This window comes from Podarcis muralis, chromosome 3 (assembly GCF_964188315.1).
Source record: "Podarcis muralis chromosome 3, rPodMur119.hap1.1, whole genome shotgun sequence".
Taxonomy (NCBI): Eukaryota; Metazoa; Chordata; class Lepidosauria; order Squamata; family Lacertidae; genus Podarcis; species Podarcis muralis.
Window position 1 is genome coordinate 111,619,365 of NC_135657.1, and position 25,676 is coordinate 111,645,040.

General features: G+C 48.7%; 1 protein-coding gene and 1 pseudogene across 1 annotated transcript in view; both read left to right on the top strand.

Moving 5' to 3' along the window:
- The window catches only part of FGF18 (fibroblast growth factor 18), a 135,098-nt gene extending 134,053 nt beyond the window's left edge, over positions 1-1,045 (top strand). The window contains 1 exon segment of the mRNA XM_028722168.2: positions 1-1,045. This exon segment is cut by the window's left edge and continues 30 nt beyond it. Coding sequence (XP_028578001.2) covers positions 1-237 — 237 coding nt within the window. The 3' untranslated portion in view covers positions 238-1,045.
- A 4,675-nt stretch (positions 1,046-5,720) lies between these two features.
- LOC144327363 (U6 spliceosomal RNA) lies at positions 5,721-5,780 on the top strand (annotated as a pseudogene).
- Positions 5,781-25,676: the final 19,896 nt, after the last annotated feature.

Below are 25,676 nucleotides of genomic sequence, written 5' to 3' on the forward strand. Positions count from 1 at the left end.
ATCGAGAAGGTCCTAGAGAACAACTATACGGCGCTGATGTCGGCAAAGTACACGGGCTGGTACGTCGGCTTCACCAAAAAGGGGAGGCCCCGGAAAGGGCCCAAGACACGGGAGAACCAGCAAGACGTTCATTTTATGAAAAGATACCCAAAGGGTCAAGTGGAATTACAGAAACCTTTCAAGTATACGACAGTGACCAAGAGGACTAGGCGAATACGACCCACCAACCCCAGTTAAAAGATAGACAAAGACAGTGTCATGCAAATGAACTACAAAAGATAGACTGTTCCAGAGAAATATTTTTACACTAAAAATAAGGGAGAAGCTCTATTTTTGTACATTGTGTTGATTTTTTTTTTTTTTAAAAAAAGACTGGATTGAAAAAGAAAAGAAAAACCCGCTGGGGAAGCTGTAAAAGATTTATTGTGACTTGAAGACAAACAAAAATGAATGGCTCTATTTAAATTGACTTCCCCCCTTCCCCTCCCCCTTCTGTGGATTGACCTATAGGTGCTTAATTCTCTTTTTGGAATGGGTGACTTTTCCAAGCCAATCCCTAAGAGGGGAACGAGTTCACCTTAAAACAAGAGTAGAAACCAAAACCACAAACCAAAGAAAACCAACGCTCATCTTTCCCAAAGTCCCCGAAACAACTTGGATAATTCTCTGGTGTTGCGGTGATCTCTTTTTATTGTTTGCTGCGATCTCGACCGAGACAAGATGGTCTGCGAATCAGTCATTGAGCTTCCGTAGAGGGCTCAGTACCTCAGTCCTTTGTAACCCTTTCTGACGACATCAGGTGTCACGCCTCTGTGACCCTGCAATTGTTTCGCTCACTTCTGGAGAATGCTGCTATCGACCTTCAAGTGACTAAGTAAAATAACCTAATACACCAATGATAAGGGAATATTTTAAAACCAGCTCTATTATATATATAAATATATATTATATATATAAGCTATTTATTTCACCTCTCTGTATATTGCAGTTCCATGAACCAAGTATTACTGCCTCAACAATTAAAAAAGGAATTATTTAAAACACATACATGTATTACTGCTGTCCACACATTTCCCCCTCTCCCTCCCGCAACCTCAGCTTTTCACTGAACGACACTTGCTGCCTGGGGATGAGTTCACGGGGATTAGGTTATCCAGACTAGAGTTCAGAATTTATTATCAGACGTGCCAGGAGCTCAATTGCTCTTTTCCTGGATTGTAGGATGGGTTTTTTATTTTCAAATTCTGTAATTTTGACTTCCTGCAAAATGTCCTGCCTTGTCGAAGTATGGGCGGAGTTTAAAAATGCGGCAAAGGATTCTTGTTTTGTGTATTTGCTCTCGCAGACACCTTGTTTTGCCTGGGCCAAGCTGCCCTGGGCACAACATGGTATTAAATGCTTAGCAGGGTTGTGAGGTTCACTCATGGCATTCCTTCAGTTGCCCTAGGTGGGCAGCCAGAGGTGACTTGATTCCTCTGTCTGAGCTGGAGCCGACCACTGTTGGGAAGAACTGTCATTAAGAACAGGAGACGCTGTTGGAGGGTTGTGTTAAATCGACTCCGCCGACTAAATGTGTGTTAGGATGATCAGCGTGTCAGTCGTTGCCACCTTCTGCAAATGGCTGCCAGTTTCCCCACCCCATTCTGGGAAGACATTTACGGGGATATAAGCGCCATTGGGGGTGTGGGTGGGCAAATCACTTGCCTCTGAGTGTAAATGTATTTAGGATTGACGCGAAAGTCCAGCGTAAGCTGTATAGTCCATATGTAAGCTATAATGGGGAGTGCACTAGAACCAGCTGTGTCCCAAAGACGGGGGCAAAGGGACAGCCAGACTAGGTGACAAAGGGGTCGGGGAAGCTATTGTGCTTGCCTTTGGAAGTTTATGTACTTTGTTTAAAATGCACTCTTAGTCCAAAGCCTTTTAAAATAAACTTTATTTTCCTTAAATAAGAATAAAAAAAAGATATTTGTGATTGTTCAGAATACATATATGGTGTTAGCAATTCTCCAAGCAAAGAGAGAGAAGTTGTTGTATCAGGGAAACGATTCAGTCGTGTAAAGGTAAAAGGTAAAGACCCCTGGATGGTTAAGTCCAATCAAAGCTGACTATGTGGTTGTGGCGCTCATCTCGCTTTCAGGCCGAGGGAGCCAGCGTTTGTCCACAGACAGCTTTCCAGGTCATGTGGCCAGCATGACTAAACCGCTTCTGGTTCAACGGAACACCGTGACGGAAACCAGAGCGCACGGAAAAGCCATTTATCTTCCCGCCACAGCAGTACCTATTTATCTACTTGCATTGGTATGATTCTGAACCGCTAGGTTGGCAGAAGCTGGAGCAGAGCAACGGGAGCTCACCCCATCACAGGGATTTGAACTGTCGACCTTCTGATTGGTGAGCCCAAGAGGCTCAGTGGGTTAGACCACAGTGACTTCCTCTCTGTCTCATATTTCCACCTCTCTTTTCAAAGGTCTTCAGGTAATTTCCCACCCCAAATTATGGTTTCCCTCTCTTCACCACGATGCAACAGCGGCCATCTATATGTAAAAAAAAAAAGGTTTCTGTACATGATTTGGCTATAATGCAAGCCCCAAAACCACCAATCTTAGGGCTGTGGGTTTGGTGGGAAGTCCACAACCGGAAGGTGGTCCATGCATGGTGGTACTGCTGCAATAGTGGAAGAGGTAGAGTTGCTTGGCCACCTACGTGGCAGCAGAATAATTACGTTGGAAACTTCAGGATGACTAATCATGGGTCAAAGGAGAAGGGGGTGAGGAAGAAAGGGAAACTGAGACTCATACGTTGCCTTTGTGATGATACTGTTGCAGTGACATGGGCCATAGCTCGGTCGCAGAGCTCATGCTTTGAAAACAAAGTCGATGTCTGAGGTTGACTTGGCATCTCTGATTGAATGGAAAAGACCTCTGCCCTAGACCATGGAGTGTTGCTGTCAGTTTGGACCAGACAACACTGGGAAAAACAGACCAATGGTCTATCTTGATAGGTATCTGCTGTTTCACCTTCCTCTTGGGCTAGGTGGGCAATAGCCATCACCCCCCTCCCTGTCTCATGTGGTTATTCCATTTACTTATTAGGTCCATCCAAATCCTAACAACCACAGCTAGGTTGCCAGAGGGAGGCAGGGGTGAAGGAAAGGGGGAGCAGGGGGGGTGGGTCGCCCCAGGTGCCATCACGGAGGGGGTGGTGACAAATGATCAAGGAACAATTACTGCCCTACTAGGGTTTAAAATGCCTGCTCCAAAGGTCTTATCTTACTACACTAGGGATTAGGTAAAGGTAAAGGTACCCCTGCCCGTACGGGCCAGTCGTGTCCGACTCTAGGGTTGTGCGCCCATCTCACTTAAGAGGTCGGGGGCCAGCGCTGTCCGGAGACACTTCTGGGTCACGTGGCCAGCGTGACGAAGCTGCTCTGGCGAACCTGCACCAGCGCAGCACACGGAACGCTGTTTACCTTCCCGCTATAAAGCGGTACCTATTTATCTACTTGCACTTAAGGGTGCTTTCGAACTGCTAGGTGGGCAGGAGCTGGGACCGAAAGACGGGAGCTCACCCCGCCGCGGGGATTCGAACCACCGACCATGCGATCGGCAAGCCCTAGGCACTGAGGTTTTACCCACAGCGCCACCCGCGTCCACACTAGGGATTATGTAGCTACATATGAAATTTCATGCATATCAGTTAATATCTTGACCCTCCTCCACAAAAACAGCTGTTTACTCTGCCGTTTTCCTATACAGTGAAGGCTGAAATTTCAACAAAGCACGTGCCTTTGCTAGACTCTTTTTGAGCACCTGCTAAAAGCATTCTTCTTTAGGCAAGCATACCTAGATGCTTAGGAAGTTGAAGTAATTTTAATCTTGATATTTTAGCTTTTGTATGTTTTAAAGCAGGGTTGTTAATTTTTCTTGATTTTACTGCTGTGGTGTTTTGTTTTGTTTTTTTTTTTGGTAAAGCACTTTGCAGGTTTTTTAAAAAATAAATTTTATTAAATAAATAAACAATAAATATAAATGAAATAACACAAACAAAAAGACAATCCATCCTGTAGATGATTTAAGTATCTGTCCATAGTCGCCTACTTGTTATCAGAGGCTCAGAATCCACATTCCTTTGTAAGAAAATATGAAATAACGTAAAACCATTTTTGCAGGCCAAAAAAATTTAAAAATCAATGGGGGGGGGGGGGGACAAGAAATTTTCTGCACCGGGTACCACCTGACCTTCCTACGCCTCTGGAGGGAGGTAGATGTTAATACATAAAAATGGACCATCTGCCACTGCAATAATCTGAAGGGGTGGGGGAGATATTCAAAAAAGAGACCAGATTCTCCAGTGCTGATTTCCCCAACTAGATCCAGTAAAATAAAAGTGGAATTAGCAGAGTGGCTTGGAACTGAAGCAGTTATTGTGCTGAAAACAAATATGAATCGACTGACGCTGACAGGGCAGAGGAGAACATGAGGTGTGTAGGTACCCCTCTGTCCTTAGCTTCTGTGAGTGCAGCAGAATGGGCAGAGCTTTCTTCTCTGTTCCGATTCCTTGGCTTGGGTGAATTTAAAGCATTTTGGGAGGAAAACATTTGGTTGTATCTAAAGGAGCCCGGTGTGAATGGACAGACATTTCGACTATGTGAGACAGTCCCCCCCCCCAAAAAAATCCTGCAGTTCCTCCATCCTGATCCAGCACCCCACCCCAGGATTTTCCTCTGACCTCCAAGGGAGGCGTTGTTGTTTTTTTTTGGGGGGGGGGAGGAAGACACAAGATGCTGCACTGGGGTGGGAAAAGCAAGACCATCCAGTTATTCCAGAACAACCCTGCTTGTACAACATCGGATGTAACCCATTCTAAAGAAACGAAATGACAGAAGTGGGCGAGAATGTTTTTTTTTTTTTTAAAAAAAAGATATTTATTAAAGTTTTCAAAATGTTACAAAAAGAAAAAAGAAAAACAAAAAAATACAAAGTAAAAACAGTTAAAAACAATTCAATCTTTCCGTATCTTATCTTTCATTTGCTTGTTCCCCAGACCTCCTCACACCTCCCTTTTTTGTATTCCAGTTCAATTAGTTGGTTCAGCAAATCCTTTCCCTCTTTGTTTTTATCCTAATCTTTAATCTTAATATATTATAACTTTAGATTATCACCTGTTAACAATCCATTTTTGCACATCTTTATAACATTACTGCTGAAAACCACTTAACTTCAATCCAACATCATTCTAACATTCATTAATTTTGCAGTATTTCTGTAAATAGTCTTTAAATTTCTTCCAATCTTCTTCCACCGCCTCTTCTCCCTGGTCTCGGATTCTGCCGGTCATTTCTGCCAGGTCCATATAGTCCATCACCTTCATCTGCGATTCTTCCAGGGTGGGTAGATCTTGTGTCTTCCAATACTTTGCAAACTGGGCGAGAATGTTTGATGGGCTGTCACATAAAAGACTGAAGCGAATTTGTTCTCTGATGCTCCAGAGGGGTTCAAATTGCAAGGAAGGGGATTTCAGCTAAACATGAGAAAGAATTTCCAGATGATACAGGCTGTTTGACATTGGAGCAAACTGCCTGGGAAGGCGGCAAACACTCCTTGGTTAGAGGTTTTAAAACAGAAGTTGCCCACCTACGATGCCCATCTAGCAGGGCTGATGAGACCAGTAGGTGTCCTGGATTAGCAGAGGGCTGACCGTTGAGGTCATTTCCAACCGTGCTCACTTCAGCAGCACATATACTAAAATTGGAACGATACAGAGAAGATTAGCATCGCGAGGTCATTTCCAACCATATGATACCCTTATCATCCCATCCTGCAGCTGGACACCTATTGTCAGGATGCCGTCAGCAGTTCCTGGCTGGTTGCCCAGGAAAGTATAAAGACAAGGAAAAGTTTTGTATTCATAGAATCATAGAATCATAGAATCATAGAATCATAGAATCATAGAGTTGGAAGAGACCACAAGGGCCATTGAGTCCAACCCCCTGCCAAGCAGGAAACACCATCAGAGCACTCCTGACATATGGTTGTCAAGCCTCTGCTTAAAGACCTCCAAAGATGGAGACTCCACCACACTCCTTGGCAGCAAATTCCACTGTCAAACAGCTCTTACTGTCAGGAAGTTCTTCCTAATGTTTAGGTGGAATCTTCTTTCTTGTAGTTTGGCTCCATTGCTCCGTGTCCGCTTCTCTGGAGCAGCAGAAAACAACCTTTCTCCCTCCTCCATGTGACATCCTTTTATATATTTGAACATGGCTATCATATCACCGTGCAAGTAGATAAATAGGGACCGCTTACCGGCGGGAAGGTAAACGGCGTTTCCGTGTGCTGCGCTGGCTCGCCAGATGCAGCTTGTCACGCTGGCCACGTGACCCGGAAGTGTCTTCGGACAGCGCTGGCCCCCGGCCTCTTAAGTGAGATGGGCGCACAACCCTAGAGTCTGTCAAGACTGGCCCGTACGGGCAGGGGTACCTTTACCTTTACCTATCATATCACCCCTTAACCTCCTCTTCTCCAGGCTAAACATGCCCAGCTCCCTTAGCCGTTCCTCATAAGGCATCGTTTCCAGGCCTTTGACCATTTTGGTTGCCCTCCTCTGGACACGTTCCAGTTTGTCAGTGTCCTTCTTGAACTGTAGTGCCCAGAACTGGACACAGTACTCCAGGTGAGGTCTGACCAGAGCAGAATACAGTGGCACTATTACTTCCCTTGATCTAGATGCTATACTCCTATTGATGCAGCCCAGAATTGCATTGGCTTTTTTAGCTGCCGCGTCACACTGTTGGCTCATGTCAAGATTGTGGTCAACCAAGACTCCTAGATCCTTTTCACATGTACTGCTCTCAAGCCAGGTGTCACCCATCTTGTATTTGTGCCTCTCATTTTTTTTGCCCAAGTGCAATACTTTACATTTCTCCCTGTTAAAGTTCATCTTGTTTGTTTTGGCCCAGTTCTCTAATCTGTCAAGGTCATTTTGAAGTGTGATCCTGTCCTCTGGGGTGTTAGCCACCCCTCCCAGTTTGGTGTCATCTGCAAATTTGATCAGGATGCCCTTGAGTCCATCATCCAAGTCGTTGATAAAGATGTTGAATAAGACCGGGCCCAAGACAGAACCCTGTGGCACCCCACTAGTCACTCTTCTCCAGGATGAAGAGGAACCATTGATGAGCACCCTTTGGGTTCGGTCAGTCAGCCAGTTACAAATCCACTGAGTGGTAGCATAGTCAAGACTGCATTTTACCAGCTTCTTTACAAGAATATCGTGGGGCACCTTGTCAAATGCCTTGCTGAAATCAAGGTAGGCTACATCCACTGCATTCCCTTCATCTACCAGGCTTGTAATTCTGTCAAAAAACGAGATCAGGTTAGTCTGACATGACTTATTTTTCAGAAATCCATGCTGACTATTGGTGATCACAGCATTCCTTTCTAGGTGCTCACAGACTGTTTGCTTAATGATCCCCTCCAGAATCTTCCCTGGTATTGATGTCAGACTGACTGGGCGATAATTATTTGGGTCCTCTCTTTCCCCCTTTTTGAAAATAGGGACAACATTTGCCCTCCTCCAGTCTGCCGGGACTTCGCCTGTTCTCCAGGAATTCTCAAAGATGACTGCCAGTGGTTCTGAAATCACATCTGCCAGTTCTTTTAATACTCTTGGATGCAGTTCATCTGGCCCTGGAGACTTGAATACATCTAGACTAGCCAAGTATTCTTGTACTATCTCCTTAGTTATTCTGGGCTGTGTTTCCTCTGCTGAATCATTTGCTCCAAATTCTTCTGGTCGGGCATTGTTTTCTTTATCGGAGAAGACTGAGGCAAAGAAGGCATTGAGGAGTTCAGCCCTTTCTGTGTCCCCTGTTTGCATTTCACCATCTTCTCCTCTGAGTGACCCCACTGTTTCTTTGTTCTTCCTTTTGCTACGAACATACCCATAAAAGCCTTTTTTGTTGCTTTTAACCTCTCTAGCAAGCCTGAGTTCATTCTGTGCTTTAGCTTTTCTGACTTTGTGTCTACACGTGCTGGCTATTTGTTTGAATTCCTCTTTGGTGGTTTCCCCCCTTTTCCATTTTTTGTACACATCCTTTTTAAATCTTAACTCAGTTAAAAGATCTTTAGATAGCCACTCTGGCTTCTTTAGGCACCTTCCATGTTTCCGTCTCATTGGTATTGCCTGAAGTTGTGCTTTTACTATCTCCCTCTTAACAAACTCCCAGCCATCATGAACTCCCTTTCCTTTTAGTATTACTGTCCATGGGATCTCACCCAGCACTTCCCTAAGTTTTATGAAGTCGGCTTTCTTAAAGTCAAGAAATTGAGTCCTAGTATGCTTGGCTGCTCCTTTCCGCTGTATAGTAAACTTCAGAAGAGCATGATCACTCGCGCCTAACGATCCTTCCACTTCTACCCCACTAACCAGGTCCTCAACATTGGTTAGGACCAGATCTAAAATGGCTGTTCCTCTTGTTGCTTCTCCCACTTTCTGGACAATGAAGTTGTCTGCAAGGCCAGTGAGGAATCTGTTTGACCTTATGCTCTTGGCTGAGTTTGACATCCAACAAATATCTGGGTAATTGAAGTCCACCATTACTACTATCTCCCTTCCTTTTGCATGCTTGGCCATCTGTTCCAGGAAGGCATCATCTATGTCCTCCGTTTGGCTTGGGGATCTATAGTAAACTCCCACAATGAGGTCTCTGTTATTCTTCTCTCCCTTAATTTTGACCCAAATGCTCTCACTTTGGCTTTGAGGTTCTAAATCTTGGATCTCTTCACAGGTATACACATCCCTGACATATAACGCCACTCCTCCTCCTTTCTTGTCTGGTCTGTTTCTCTGAAATAGATTGTATCCCTCCATTATTACATTCCATTCGTGGGACTTATCCCACCAGGTTTCAGTGATGCCTATTATGTCATATTTAGTTTGCTGTACCAAGAGCTCAAGCTCATCTTGTTTATTTCCCATGCTTTGCACATTAGTGTACAGACATTGAAGTCCATTAATCATTCCCCCGTGTCTCTTATTTAAGGATTTTTTTCCTCCCACCACTAGGTCTGCGTGCTGTTTGCTCCATTCGGTCTATGACATTTGGATGATCATCTTCATCAATTGATAGACTCCTTCCTTCAGGTGCACTGTCTCCCTCCCCCACATTAGTCAGTTTAAAGCCCTCCTGATGAGGTTTCTGAGATTTTTGGCAAAAACATTCCTCCCAACCGCTGTGAGGTGCAGCCCATCGCTTGCCAGAAGTCCATCTTCAAGAAACTGCAGTCCGTGATCTAAGAATCCAAACCGTTCCTGTTTACACCATTTGCGAAGCCAGCTGTTCACTTCCAATATTTTTCCCTCTCTCCCTGGGCCACGTCGTTCAACTGGGAGGACAGATGAGATGACAATTTGTGCATTTAATTGCTTCAGTTTCCTGCCCAGAGCCTCATAGTCTCTTTTGATCTTCTGGAGGCTATTGCTTGCAGTGTCATTGGTTCCCACATGAACCAAGAGGAAGGGGTATTTGTCAGTGGGTTTTATGATTCCTTGCAGTCATTCAGGTGTATTGTTGTGCTGGTCCCGGGGGTAAGGTACCTTGGGTGTAGCAGAGTCCACACGAAGAGGGGCGAGGTCCGAGGCAGAGAGCCGGGCGGGGAACAGGAACGCTGGAACAGGAGGCTGTGCAGGGAACAGGAACACCGGATGGTCGGGAACAGGAAGCCGAGCAGGGAACAGGAGTACCGGATAGTCAGGAACAGGAGACCGAGCAGGGATCAGGAACACAGGAAGGTCCGAAGCCAACAACGACGTTGCTCCCGCAACCTGGGGCCGGGCTGACTGGGCTTTTATCCTCTTCTAAGGCCAGGGGCGGTCCCAGCCCCCAGGAGCCCCGCCTCCTCTGGCCTTAAGGCGAGCACTCCTCCTGGGGGCAACCAGTTCCCTTCGCCTCTCTGCTCTAAGCCTCTGCAGATCAGGAGAGGCCGAAGGGTTACTGGGCCCTGGAGGAGGCTCACCTGTGGCCACTGAGTCGTCAAGCCTCTCTGGGGCCAGAAGGGCTTCACCTGGGGCCAGCTCCTGATGCACTGCCACAGGTGCAGGCTCTTCAGCATCTAGGCCTTGCCCCAGTTCAGCCGGCCCTGGAGGCGGGGACTCCTGTGCAGGCTGGGATTCCTCTGTTTCATCCTCCGAATCGGAATCCCAGGCCATCACACCATCCCCCCTCCCAGGCCCCCCCCCTCAACCGAGGGTCCGGACCCGGCTTGCTGGGGTACGTCGCATGGAACTCTCGGAGGCAGGCAGGTGCGTGGACGTTGGCCGCTGGTTTCCAGGAACGGTCCTCCGGTCCGTACCCCTTCCAGTCAATGAGATACTGCAGCATTCCCCTGCGGTATCGGGAGTCCAGGATGCGTTCCACCTCGTACTCAGGCTCTCCCCGAACCAACACTGGCTGCGGTCGGGGACGGTTCGGGTGGAACTCGTCGGGTGGGGCCACCGGACTCAAAAGGGACCTGTGGAAGACCGGGTGAACTTTCAGGGTTGCGGGTAACCGGAGACGAAATGCCACAGGAGAGACTTGGTCTACGATAGGGAACGGGCCGGTGAAGCGGGCATCCAACTTCCGCGAAGGTCGAGAGGGGTGGAGGTGGCGAGTGGAGAGCCAAACCAGGTCACCGACGCGAAGTTCCGGCCCCACCTGGCGGTGGCGGTCGGCCTGGGCTTTGTACGCTTCCTTGGCCTGGTGCAGTTGCTCCACCAAAAGCTGTTGCTGGGACTGGAGCTCTTGAAGCCACTCCGTCACCGCCGGGACCGCGGATGTCGGCAGCACCTCTGGAAACAGCCGTGGATGATAACCATAACTGGCCTGGAACGGGGTCTGCTGGGTGGACGCATTCACCGCGTTATTGTAGGCGAACTCCGCCAATGCCAGGTGGTCGACCCAGTCATCCTGCTGGTAGCTGCAGTAACACCGGAGGTACTGCTCCAGCACCGCGTTCGCCCGTTCCGTCTGGCCATCGGTCTGTGGGTGGTAGGCTGATGAGAGACAGACCTCCGTCCCGAGGGTCTGGTGCAATGCTCGCCAGAACCGGGATGTGAACTGAACACCCCGGTCGGACACCACGCGCTCAGGTAGGCCATGCAGGCGGAAGACATGCTGAAGGTACAGCTGAGCAGTTTCCTTGGCTGTGGGTACCGATGGACAGGGAGCGCAGTGCACCATCTTGGTGAAATGGTCGGAGAAAACCAGAAGGCAGGTACAGCCACGAGACGAGGGTAAGTCCACTACAAAGTCCAACGAAACCGTGTGCCAAGGGCGCGGTGGAACTGGCAATGGCTGAAGTAGGCCGGGGGGTCGCCCGGTAGGTCCCTTGGCGCGCCGGCAGACATCACAACCAGCAACGTAGCGAGCCACGTCAGCCTTCAGGCGGGGCCACCAAAACTCTCGACTGACCAGATGGGTGGTCCGATACCGTCCAAAGTGCCCCGCTGCTGGGGCATCATGGGCCATCCGAAGAACCTCCAGCCGTAGTGGCCCTGGCGGGATGTACAGACGACCGTGGTGCAGCAGAAGGCCCTGATGCAGGACCAGCCCCGGATACTGTGGGCTGGACCCTTCAGCCAGCTCCCGGAGTCGTTCCTGGGCCCAAGCGTCGACCCGCTGCTGTTCCTGCACCCGAACCTGCAGTGGCTGCGCCTCCTGGGTGGCCAGGAATGCAGCCGGAGGTAGGATCGTGGTGGGTTCTGCTTGCTGTACCGTGTCTGCGTTGTCTTCAGGTTTCCGGGACAGGGCATCCGCCTTCTGATTCTGAGAGCTAGGGATGTAGCGGATCCGGAACTGGAACCAGGAAAAGAACAACGCCCACCGGATCTGTCTTTGGTTCAGCTTGCGGGTGGTCTGGAGGTACTCCAGGTTCCGGTGGTCGGTTCTCACCTCCACCGGATGTCGTGCCCCCTCAAGATGGTGGCGCCAGACCTCAAAGGCTACCTTGATGGCCAGTAGTTCCCGCTCCCACACAGTATAGTTACGCTCCGCTGGTAGGAGCTGGCGGGAATAGAAGGCACAGGGTAAGAGTGGCGCTTCAGGACCAATCTGTTGAGACAAGATGGCACCGAGAGCCGTACTGGAAGCGTCGGTCTCCACCACAAAGGGTCGAGAGGGGTCCGGATGTTGTAAGATTGGTGCCCTCTGGAAACAGGCCTTCAACCCCTGAAACGCCTCCTCTGCCTCCTTGTCCCAGGAAAACGGCGTCTTTGGGCGCAGTAGCCGGGTCAACGGGGTGGTGCGATGAGCATAATCAGCGATGAAGGTCCGGTAGTAATTGGCGAACCCCAGGAAACGCTGTAGGTCCTTGCGGTTCCGGGGTGCCGCCCATTCTTGAACCGCTGTCACCTTCCCCGGGTCCATTTGCACCCCATCTGGAGAGAGCCGGTGACCAAGGAAGTCCACAGTCCGCTGATGGAACTCGCACTTGCTGAGCTTTGCGTACAAACGGTGCTCACGCAAGCGCTGCAGCACGGTCCGGACATGTCCCTCATGGCGAGCCGGGTCACGGGAGTAAATCAGTATGTCATCCAAATACACCACCACGTACTTGTCTAACAAGTCCTGAAACACGTGGTTGATGTAGCGTTGAAACACAGCAGGCGCGTTGCACAAACCGAAAGGCATAACCAAATATTCGAACTGCCCGTACCGGGTACCAAACGCTGTCTTCCACTCATCCCCGGCTCGGATCCGAATCAAGTTGTAGGCCCCCCGGAGGTCCAGCTTGGTGAACACCTGTGCCCCTTGCACCCGCTCCAGCAGCTCCGAGATAAGGGGCAAGGGGTACCGGTCTGGGACGGTAATTTTGTTCAGGGCTCGGTAATCATGGCAAGGGCGGAGTTCCCCACATTTCTTCTTAACAAAAAGCACTGGTGCCGCTGTAGGCGAGGTGGAAGGCCTAATGAACCCACGCTCCAGGTTCTTGCGCAAGAAGTCCTGCAAAGCCTCGCGCTCTGGCTCTGTTAGGGAATATAAGCGACTCACTGGTAAAGGCGCTCCGGGTTGGAGGTCTATGCCGCAGTCAAAAGGCCGATGCGGCGGCAGCTGGTCTGCCCCCCGTTCCTCGAACACGTCCTGGTAGTCCTGGTACACGGCTGGGAGCGTGGGTGCTGCCTCCTCTGAGGGCGCGGCCGCCAGCGTTCCGGATTGAGCATGGGAACATGGGTCTGGGAAGTGCACGGTCCGTTTGACCCAGTCAATCTGAACGTTGTGGGCTTCCAGCCAGTCCATCCCGAGCACCAGGGGGAAGCGGGGCATAGAGGCAATGTCCAAAGTTCGCAACTCCCGGTGCTGCTGGAGACACAGGAGCAGGGGCTGGGTCTCCTGAGTAACGGCACCTGAACACAGAAGTCGACCGTCAATCGCTTCCACCTGGACCGGTACTGGCTTGTTCCGAAGTGGCACCTGATGATGGGCGGCAAAAGCAGCGTCCATATAGGAGCGGGTTGCCCCTGAATCTACCAAAGCATGGGTGAGGATCCAGGGCCCACCTGGAGGGTATAAACGTACCGAAACCATAAGATGTTGCAAGTCCATTGGTGCGGGCCCATTCTGTACGGTTTGGGACCCCCGGTAGCTAGGGCCATCAGCTACTGGGGTTGGCGGTTTCTCAGGGCAGGACCGAGCGAAGTGTCCACTTCCGCCACAGTAAAGACAGAGATTTCCCTCCCGACGCCGCGCCTTCTCTGCGGGGGAAAGGCGTGGCCGCACTGCCCCCAGCTGCATAGGCTCCTCCGTTAAATCAGTCGTGACCGTGGGGCTGCCGGAAAAAGCTGGTGCCGTGAACTGGAAGTGTCGGCGACCCCGGGCCTGACGACGATCCTCCAACCGGTCGTCTATTTGTAGACTCCGTTGAATGAGAGTGTCCAGTGTGGTGGGACGTTCCATTGTGGCCAACTGGTCCAGTACCTCGTCCGAAAGCCCTTCGAGATACTGGTCCCGCAGTGCCGAGTCATTCCAGGTCAAGTCCTGTGCCAACAGCCGAAACTCCGTGGTATATGCGGCCACCGTGGACTTGCCTTGTTTCAAACGCCGAATCGCCCGGTTGGCTTGACTCCCTTTCTGGGGGTTGCCGAACGCGGCCTCCAAACGATTGCAAAACCCCGTATAGTCTGCCAGCAAGGGGGAGTCTTGCCTGAGTAGCGGCAACGCCCACTTGGCCGCCTGGTCCTTTAACAAACTAATCAAAAAGTGCACCTTGGTGCGGTCATCAGGAAAGTTCCGGGCTCGCCCCTGAATATACAGCTTGGCCTGGGCCAGGAACATGGGAAAGCTGGCCGGGGCTCCATCAAATTTCTCAGGCAAAGCCACTGGGTACTTGCCCGGAGCCGGGGCATCGGCCCCAGGAGCCGGTAGGGCTTCCAAGCGTTGCTGAAGTGCCACAACCGCGTCACTGAGCTGCTGCACGGTGTGAGTCAAGGCCTGGTTCTCCTGGGCCAAAGCCACCAGTGCAGCCGCCTGTTCAGCCATGGCCTCTGGCTCTTCCCGAACGCACCCCTACGAAGGGGGAGTGCGGGTGTGGCGGGAGCAAACTGTGCTGGTCCCGGGGGTAAGGTACCTTGGGTGTAGCAGAGTCCACACGAAGAGGGGCGAGGTCCGAGGCAGAGAGCCGGGCAGGGAACAGGAACGCTGGAACAGGAGGCTGTGCAGGGAACAGGAACACCGGATGGTCGGGAACAGGAAGCCGAGCAGGGAACAGGAGTACCGGATAGTCAGGAACAGGAGACCGAGCAGGGATCAGGAACACAGGAAGGTCCGAAGCCAACAACGACGTTGCTCCCGCAACCTGGGGCCGGGCTGACTGGGCTTTTATCCTCTTCTAAGGCCAGGGGCGGTCCCAGCCCCCAGGAGCCCCGCCTCCTCTGGCCTTAAGGCGAGCACTCCTCCTGGGAGCAACCAGTTCCCTTCGCCTCTCTGCTCTAAGCCTCTGCAGATCAGGAGAGGCCGAAGGGTTACTGGGCCCTGGAGGAGGCTCACCTGTGGCCACTGAGTCGTCAAGCCTCTCTGGGGCCAGAAGGGCTTCACCTGGGGCCAGCTCCTGATGCACTGCCACAGGTGCAGGCTCTTCAGCATCTAGGCCTTGCCCCAGTTCAGCCGGCCCTGGAGGCGGGGACTCCTGTGCAGGCTGGGATTCCTCTGTTTCATCCTCCGAATCGGAATCCCAGGCCATCACAATTGTCTTTTTTTATTTCAGACTTTACAGAGAGAGGCTATAGAATCCAGCCTCTTGGATGATGGTGTTGTTCTGAGTGAACCTCCATCCCTTTTCTCTCCCACATCATCACCTATGGGACCGCCTCTCCCGGTATGCCCCCTGGAGGACCTTAAAGTCCATAAATAGCAACACCCTAGAGGTCCCGGACCCTAAGGAAGTCAGATTAGCCACAACTAGAGACAGGGCCTTTTCAACACTGGCTCCGGCCTGGTGGAACGCTCTGCCTCATGAGACCAGGGCCCTGCAGGATCTGATTTCTTTCCGCAGGGCCTGTAAGACAGAGTTGTTCCGCCTGGCCTTTGGCTTGGAATCAACTTGATCCCCTTCCCCTCTATCCTTTTTTCCTTTCTCCGTCTGTGATGGAACTCCTATTTGGGGTATTTTTCTGGCCCAAGTAGGACCAGTCTGGATAGTTGGCCTTGGTGAAGATTTGACGTTTTCATCCCCCCAAAAGTTTTTGATTTGAGTTTCTACTGAAATGAGGTTGTATTTTAATCTTGTTTTTAAGTTGTATTTTAATCAATGGTTTTATACCTGGTGTTAGCTGCCCTGAGCCCAGTCTTGGCTGGGGAGGGCGGGCTTTAAATAAAATTTATTATTTATTATATTATTATCTCCTCTATGGGTGCCGCTAGGTGCCCTCTGTCTTTGAGCTCTTTGCTCTCCTACTTTTAAGGCTCACTGGGTTCTAAGAGATGGTGGGTCTGGATTGCTTTCTAGCGACAACATGTCAGCCAGTTGCTGCTCTGGTTCTGCCTGCTCCTCTTCTCCCATGATTTCCCAACTTCTCCTCTCATCTGCCTCTGAGCTGTGACCTCCCTCAAACCCCTGTTGTAAATCTATACTATATAATAATAATAATAATAATAATAATAATAATAATAATAATAATTTATTATTTATACCCCACCCATCTGGCCGAGTTTCCCCAGCCACTCTGGGTGCCTTCCAATCGAGTGTTAAAAACAATACAGCATTAAATATTAAAAACTTCCCTGAACAGGGCTGCCTTCAAATGTCTTTTAAAGATAAGATAGCTGCTTATTTCCTTCACATCTGAAGCGAGGGCATTCCACAGGGTGGGTGCCACTACCGAGAAGGCCCTCTGCCTGGTTCCCTGTAACCTCACTTCTCGCAATGAGGGAACTGCCAGAAGGCCCTCAGCGCTGGATCTCAGTGTCCGGGCTGAACGATGGGGGTGGAGACGCTCCTTCAGGTGTACAGGACCGAGGCCATTTAGAGCTTTAAAGGTCAGCACCAACACTTTGAATTGTGCTCGGAAATGTACTGGGAGCCAATGCAGATCTCTCAGGACCGGTGTTATGTGGTCCCGGTGGCCAGTCCCAGTCGCCAGTCTAGCTGCCACATTCTGGATTAATTGCAGTTTCTGGGTCACCTTCAAAGGTAGCCCCACAGAGAGCACATTGCAGTAGTCCAAGCGGGAGATAACTAGAGCATGCACCACTCTGGCAAGACAGTCCACAGGTAGGTAGGGTCTCAGCCTGTGTTCCAGATGGAGTTGGCAGACAGCTGCCCGGGACACAGAATTAACCTGTGCCTCCATGGACAGCTGTGAGTCCAAAATGACTCTCAGGCTGCGCACCTTCTCCTTCAGGGGCACAGTTACGCCATTCAGGACCAGGGAGTCCCCCACACCCGCCCGCCCCCTGTCCCCCCAAAATAGTACTTCTGTCTTGTCAGGATTCAACCTCAGTCTGTTAGCCACCATCCATCTTCCAACCGCCTTCAGGCACTCTTCCTCTTCCTCCACCCTGGAAGGGTGAGGATGGGGAGCCCCCCCCCCCCGCCCAGCCCCTGACACCTATGCTTCAAGCATTCCTAAGAATAGAACATGGCAGGAACGAAACCAGCAAATCTTCTCAGAAGAGCACAGATGCAGAAATGCATAACTGTGCTGGAGATGCCAGCACAACATGGTTGGCAGGGACAGCAAAATGAAGAGGTGATGTACTGTACTGGTGAGCACCATCACAAAAAAGAACTGTTCCAAAGTAGGTCATGATACAGCTGCTGTAGCCAGGTGCTCTCCAGATGTTGTTGGACTCCCACTCCCATCAGCCCCAACCGTCACGAGCAACGGTGAGTGATGATGGGAGTTGAAGTCCAGAAACATCTGGAGGGCACTAGGCTAATCCTCTAAGGTAAAGGTAAAGGTAAAGGTTAAGGGACCCCTGACCATTAGGTCCAGTCGCGGCCGACTCTGGGGTTGCAGCGCTCATCTCACTTTATTGGCCGAGGGAGCCAGCGTACAGCTTCCGGGTCATGTGGCCAGCATGACTAAGCCACTTCTGGCGAACCAGAGCAGCGCACGGAAACACCATTTACCTTCCCGCCGGAGTGGTACCTATTTATCTACTTGCACTTTGACATGCTTTCAAACTGCTAGGTTGGCAGGAGCAGGGACCGAGCAACGGGAGCTCACCCCATCGCGGGGATTCGAACCGCCGACCTTCTGATTGACAAGTCCTAGGCTCTGTGGTTTAACCCACAGCGCCACCCGCGCCGCTAAGGTAAATTAGTATAATTCCCATGAATGCATGGAGGAGAACTGGCTTCTGAAGGCATCTCTTGGCAACGAGCTCCCATCCTCCCAAATTTAAAATGTTCTACAGTGCTTTGGCACCCATGTTGTATTCAGAAGATATACTTTTCAAGGAGGGTCCTGTCACAGGTTTTGATCCCTTTTTTGTTGTTGCAGCCATGTTGTCAGTCTTCATTCTCTCTTGCGGTTCTCTTTCCTGATGGAAGGCTGCCCTGCTGAGCTCCAGTGTACTTTCACAGGCCAGACAGAGCTTTAGGGCTCCAATTAATAAGCTCAAAGGCTTAAAAGTATAAATCCAGGGTCCCATTATAAGGGCGGGAAATAATCTAATCAAATTAACTACACACTTGAAACCTTTACAGGCATATATAAATATCTGAGCTGCTGCTAGGCTTGGCATATACAAACAAAGAATGTCCTGGTTATTATTTTTCCATTGATTCATGTGTGTCATGACAGCATTGCTTGGGTAATGGTTCCCTGTTCAGCTTCCAAAGTTAACTCAAGCCTCTTCCTCAGCTTCAGTTTGTGATTAGATGCTTATTTGGTACACAGAAGGCTGATCGCCGAAGAATTGATGCTTTTGAATTATGGTGCTGGAGGAGACTCTTGAGAGTCCCAAGGACTGCAAGAAGATCAAACGCATCCATTCTTAAGGAAATCAGCCCTGAGTGCTCACTGGAAGGACAGATCCTGAAGCTGAGACTCCAATACTTTGGCCACCTCATGAGAAGTTCACACCACTGTCAATTAATCTGGAACTTGAAAACTACTGAGCAGGCATTTACAGCATAAAATAAGCCCAGCTCCTCACAATTCATTAACTACCTTGATCGTGTGTGCAACAGAATGGGTGTAAGGATGTTGCTAATCACCTTTAAATGATCCTGAATTAGGCATTATGGCTTGGCAAATGGACACAGAAATGCTGGAAGGAAACCACCAAGGATTATTCCCTTGGTTATAGAATTGTCTTGACTAGAGCTGAGTGGTACACTCTTTGAAAGGGAGATTTCTCATGAGATAGGAAGAATCCACAGCTCAGATTACCGGTTGGAATGGCATTCAGGAGAACCTCTTCAGATGTCACAGCTTGATTTATATTCACTTCCTTCTAGTTCACAAGAAGCCCCTAAAGCCTTTCCTCTTCTCACAACAGATGAAGACCGTGAGTAAGGAGTCGATCCTTCCATGAAGAACAAGAGAGAATCCACGACCAGAAAGAAGAGGAACACCAAGAAGACTGGAAGAAATTTAAAGACTATTTGAATAAGTATTGTAATATTAAAGATATGTAACCACTTGAAAGAAACAATTAGGCCTAGGATTAAAATGGAATTAAATTTATAAAGAAGAAAATGTACGATAAGGAAAGCTGTGTAATATGATTAGGACTGTGATATGGTTTTTTGAAACTCTGAAATTGGAAACTGCTACATATAATTACTCAGAAATTTGGATGGAAGAGATTCGAGGAAGTCAAATACTATGTTTATGAAGATGGATGGTACTTAATTTTAATTAATTAAGTGGTAATATGTTGTATGTATCTTTTTCTTTCTTTCTCTTTTTCTCCTATTTTTTGTTTGTTTTTATTATTGTTAATCTTGTAAATCCTGCCTGTGCATCATCAAGAATCTTCGCTCTTTCTATCCATTCGCACAGTTTCTCGCTGGGGTGTTTAGCATATAATTTACTTATTATATTCAGGAGGCTTATAGGTCTGTAGTTGGAGGGATCGTCCCTCAAACCTTTTTTGTAAATGGGAATAATGATGGAAGTCCCCCAGTCGTATGGGATCTGTGCAGTTCTATCTATATATGTGAACAGGGAGGCTAACAAGGGGGATCTTTTCTTTTTTTACTATGTTTATCTACTGAAAATAATAAATATTATTTGGGGGGGGGAGAACAAGACGCAATGTAGGCGATAAAGTTTGAGAAATGCAAAGGCTTCCACAATGCCAATATTCCCACCCGCCAGGTAGAACGGGGTTCTCATAAAGCTACAGAGCACACAGTTGCTGTGCTTTCCAGGGCCGACACAGCTCTATTTCCCCTACATAATATTTCTATGTTTCTTTGCAAAAAGTGAACACTCAAAAATGTTTCCTGCAGATAGTACAGAACAACTTGGGATAGCTGATTGTTAAAACCAGTGCTTCCCCCCCCCCCATGGGGGGGACGCAGGGGTACGCATACCGCTAAACTTTTTGTGAATCTTTGTACTTTTCTCCATTTACTGTATTTATTTCCCTCGATTTGAACGATAAAGTTGTGATTTCCTTGAGTCAAAATGAGAGTACCCCTAAACATTTTTTTTAGGAAAAAAAAGCACTGGTTAAAACACATCAGTGGATGGGTTGTTTGTTTGTTATAGGTTAAAATAATACTTTGTTTTTTAAAAAATCCTACATTCCTCTGCTTTAGCAAAAGTCAAGACCCCCCCCCCCCCAGTTCTTCATAACTCTGCAGGCAGCCTTCTTGACAGCCTCAAATTGTAAGGCCTATCGGAGACCCGCAAAGGCCGATCAGGAAGCCTGCAAAGTATATCAGCCGCCACAAACAACCACCAGAAAGAAACAGTAAACCTATCAAGTTGTAAATGTGCAAGCAGGAATGCACCACCACTTGACCACCTTTTAATTATTTCAAGGTAAGAAAGTGATGGAGGGACGCAGGTGGCGCTGTGGGTTAAACCACAGAGCCTAGGACTTGCTGATCAGAAGCTCGGCGGTTCGAATCCCCGTGACGGGGTGAGCTCCCGTTGCTCGGTCCCTGCTCCTGCCAACCTAGCAGTTTGAAAGCACATCAAAGTGCAAGTAGATAAATAGCACCACTCCGGCGGGAAGGTAAACGGCGTTTCTGTGCACTGCTCTGGTTCGCCAGAAGCGGCTTAGTCATGCTGGCCACATGACCCGGAAGCTGTATGCCAGCTCCCTCGTCCAATAAAGCAAGATAAGAGCCGCAATCCCAGAGTCGGCCACGACTGGACCTAATGGTCAGGGGTCCCTTTTCCTTTACCTTTAAGAAAGTGATGGACCCCCATTTCCCAGGCCTTGTAAGGAATGATGGAGGAAAGTGAACCTGTTTTACCCGGTGCTTTTTCTCAAAAAAATAATGTTTAAGGGTACTCTCATTTCGACTCAAGAAAATCACCATTTTATAGTTCAAATCGGGGGAAATAAATACAGTAAATGGACAAAAGTACAAAGATTCACAAAATGTTTAGGGGTATGGGTACCCCTGCATCTCCCCAGGAAGAAAGCACTGGTTTTACTTCCCCCACAAAGAGCCCATGGACCTATTTGTGATTTTTCAGGCTTAATCCAGTCCGGAGGAGCTCCTGTGCCTGTAAATGTAACCCACTTTGGCCCCCAAAGGTGTGTGTGTGTGTGTAAATATAGCTATTTTTATATCCACCATTGACTGCCTTGAGTGAGGATACATAGAGCTTGTACAGAGTGACTCAGAAGCCAAACATCAGGTTGAAGCAGACTGTGCAGGTTGTGACTATAGCACTCTTTTCTCAGCTAAGGTTGAATTCTCCCTTAGGCAGCCCACCTGTTCCTGGAGCGAATCACTTTGGACTGCAAGTGGGATGTTATAGACATAGAAAGCTAAGGGGTCAGAATGACGGGCTCTAGCCCTCCCTCCATCATGGCATAGACCAGGGGTCAGCAACCTTTTTTAGCCGTGGGCCAGTCCACTGTCCCTCAGATCTTGTGGGGGGCCGGACTATATTTTGTAAAAAATATGTGAACAAATTCCTATGCCCCACAAATAACCCAGAGATGCATTTTAAATAAAAGGACACATTCTACTCATGTAAAAACACGCTGATTCCTGGACTGCTGGATTGAGAAGGCGATTTGGGCCACACCTGGCCCCCGGGCCTTAGGTTGCCTACCCCTGGCACAGACCCTTGCTGTGAATGTTTTCTGCCTTAGTGTTGCTTTTTTAAACATGCACATATTGTACGTAGATACATACATAAATTGCTTTGTGATATCTACGCTACACTTGATCTTAGCCAAAAGGCCGAGAAGCTTCTCGGCCTTTTGGCTAAGATCAAGTGTAGTGTAGCTTTGCAGTATCTATTATTTGCACATGCACTGGTATATAATTGCTACTGACCCAACAAACGCCTCCTTGCTTTTCTCTCCCCCCCCCCCCCAAAGTGTAGTTTGGTTTATTTACTGTCTAAGTTGTTTCGTTGCTTAGAAGCAGCCACTGTGCACCAAGGCGGCAATTCTAACCAGGTCTACTCAGAAGTATGTCCTACTGAGCTTGCTGGAGCTTGCTCACAGGTACTGTAAATGGAGTTAGAACTGTAGCCTTAATCCACTTCCCACTGTGACTTTTAAAAACCAATGGAATGTACCAGTCATTGTTGTCCTTTTCACATGGAAAGAAATGGTCTCTTTTGTTACCTGTGTGTGGACTATAACTGTGCTTCTCAGCTGGAGTCTGGGCCTCTTTGTAAAATTAGGAGAAATATCCGGATTTGCATCCATCTCCTAAACTGTTGCTTTTAAATCTCACTCCACTCCTGCCCAAAGCCCAATATTAAAAATATAAATTAGCTCAAGCATGAGTTTCAGCAGATGCACACACAATTTTCTAAATAGAATGCACATCACATCCTCATGCTTCTTCTTCATTTTATTTATAAGTCCACGGCATCACAGCGTCATACAGTACAAAATTATACAACGGGACTTCAACATAACCACAACAATTACAGTGTAGTGTGCAACAACTTATTATGTGTTAAGAGAGAAAATTCACAAACGTAATAAATACAGCCACTTAGCAACAACGACCAGGGACTGCTTAGCTAGGGAGGTGCATTGGTAATATATCTAAATGATACAGTTATGAAAAAAATGTTGCAGTATATAGGACTTAAAGTAAAGGTAAAGGGACCCCTGATCATTAGGTCCAGTCGTGGCCGACTCTGGGGTTGCAGCGCTCATCTCACTTTATTGGCCGAGGGAGCCTGCATACAGCTTCTGGGTCATGTGGCCAGCATGACCAAGCCGCTTCTGGCGAACCAGAGCAGCACACGGAAATGCCGTTTACCTTCCCGCCGGAGCGGTATCTATTTATCTACTTGCACTTCGTGCTTTCGAACTGCTAGGCTGGCAGGAGCAGGGACTGAGCAACGGGAGTTCACCCCGTCGCGGGGATTTGAACCGCCGACCTTCTGATCGGCAAGTCCTAGGCTCTGTGGTTTAACCCACAGCGCCACCCTTAGATGTGATTAAATAGCACTGTAACTGATTGAAGGAGTAATTCATACATCCAGGACTGCCCTGTGTTCTGGCTGTACGTGACAATTGAAAGAATGTGATTAGATTTACCTATCATACTACCATATATGTTCTTTCCTACTCATTTTGCCACCCCGATAGGATGAAAAGCTGGTTCGTCTGTCCACAATGTGCCAAATTGAAACGTGTCAACCTTCTATGTGAGATCTGAGAAGGAAGTGGAAGGGTGATAAGAGGATGGCAAACCCTGGGTAGGGTTACACCAGGCAGGCCACATCAGTAGAGCATGGGATTACTGAATGGTAGGTGTTAGAGGAGGAACCAGAATTCTTTGTCTTTGGACAGCAACTCAGGCTTTGTCTCCATCCTTCAGTGCTATGGATCCGCACTTTTGCTTCTCTTAACAAATTTTTTTTGCTGTGAATTCAGAGCGGTGGTGACCTTCAGTTCCTAGACCTTTGAATCAGATCACGATCAGTACATTCTAAATTTAGCCAAGGTGGGTTGATTGATTTCTGCCCATAGACCACGGGGAGGAAAATGACCTCCTAGTTGTGATCCTATGCATGCTTGCTTGGGAGTATGTCTCACGGAACCCAGTGAAACTTCTCAGCATGCTTAGGATGGGGCCATAACAGATTTTGGCCCAGAATTTGTTTCAGCCCCTCCAAAACGAGGAAGATGTGACATTTTGTTTGTGCTACAGTTGATTCCTGCATCTGGGCTGCTGCGGGGGCTAGATGGAAAAAAGGATCTTTCCCAGGGTGTCGGCCACAATTGCGAAAAGGGAGGAATGCTAGACGTGTCTGTGCTGTGTGGCTGATCAAACCGTGTGCCTGCCTGCCTGGCCTTTACCACCCAGTGTGCAATCTCTGAACCAGCTTCCAATTAGCCCTCTCTGCTCATAACATTTTTCATCCCTTGGAGACAGCGTTCTGAGAGCAGTTTTGACGCGGTGATTTTGCACATACCTTTATGTGCTTTCCCTTCCTAATCCCCCTTTGCTCACAGAAGCCAAAAGGTCTTCCAGCCAAAAAGGAAATCAAAACCTTTCGTTGGCTGCTTCGTATAAGAATTAAGGGTGGGGTGAAGAGTTGCAAGTGGGATCTTAATTAGCCATTGTAAATAACAGGGGAATGGCATTGCCTGCAACCATACCACCTTGGGGTGTGATGCGGCTGGACCACACAAAAGCTAAGCAACTGGGCTGGCTACACACAATGGGGGTGAAATCCACTGCTAACAAAGGCAAAACGCGCTGGAAAGAGCCATTTGAAGTATCCCATACACAACATGCTGCTTCAAATTAACTGTAACTACTTAAGGATAAAGGCAGTGGGAGTAGCAAGGGAGAGAACTACTGCAGCCAGCTCCAGGAGAAGAAAAGGGAAATTCCTACTCGGTTTGATGTTACAGCTCCGAAAGACACATGTTAAGCAATACAAAGAAGAGGAAGCTTATCATGGATGCTGAGTGCTGCTTTCACACTTCCAGTTCTGGTCCAACTGCAAGGGTAGCTGTATAAACAGAACACCATCCCAGTTGTGGTTCATCATCAGCCTGTGTGGAGTGGCCCAGGTTAAAATAAACATTTGGCTATGAAACTCATCCCAGTCGTGATGTATGGAAGTGAGAGCTGGACCATAAAGAAGGCTGATCGCCGAAGAATTGATGCTTCTGAATTCTGGTGCTGGAGGAGACTCTTGAGAGTCCCATGCACTGCAAGAAGATCAAACCGATCCATTCTGGAGGAAATCAGCCCTGAGTGCTCACTGGAAGGACAGATCCTGAAGCAGAGGCTCCAATACTGTGGCCACCTCATGAGAAGAGAAGACTCCCTGGAAAAGACCCTGATGTTGGGAAAGATGGAGGGTACAAGGAGAAGGGGAGGACAGAGGACGAGATGGTTGGACAGTGTTCTCGAAGCTACCAGCATGAGTTTGACCAAACTGTGGGAGGCAGTGGAAGACAGGCGTGCCTGGCGTGCTCTGGTCGAAGAGTCGGACACGACTAAACAACCACAACATTTGGTTTTCCGCCTACCTTGTAGCAATTCGTCACAACTTTGTAAGGTTAGGAATTGGAGTATTAGGTTGAAGGTGAGGGGAGGTAGTGGCCATCACCTACCCCTCCCATTTCAAGGGTATTCTGTTAAAGGAATCCGGGGGGGGGGTGTGGTCTCTGTCCGAAGCCCCAGACAGGGGGGATAGGGCCATGGCACGACCCCTAGCGGTGACCCTTGGGGAGTTCCTAGTTGATGTGCATCAGCAGGGCTCCCCCTACTGGTGGTTAACCCTTCCAAGACTCCTGGGCAGGAATCAGATATAGTCGTGCGGTTTCCATTGCCTAAGCCGATACCACTCACATTCTGTAACCAATAAAGTTGTGACCTTTTTCGCCCATTAACCTAAAATACCGTTTCATGTGTATTTATTCCACTTCCCGGGAGGGTTTGAGACCTTGAGAGGCAATAGAGAAACATAGAGACATAGCAACAGAAAAGGAGGTAAGTAGAAAAAAAGAACACCCCAGAGCAGCACAAGACTTTGTGAGGGGCCTGATCTGACACAGAGCACTTTGT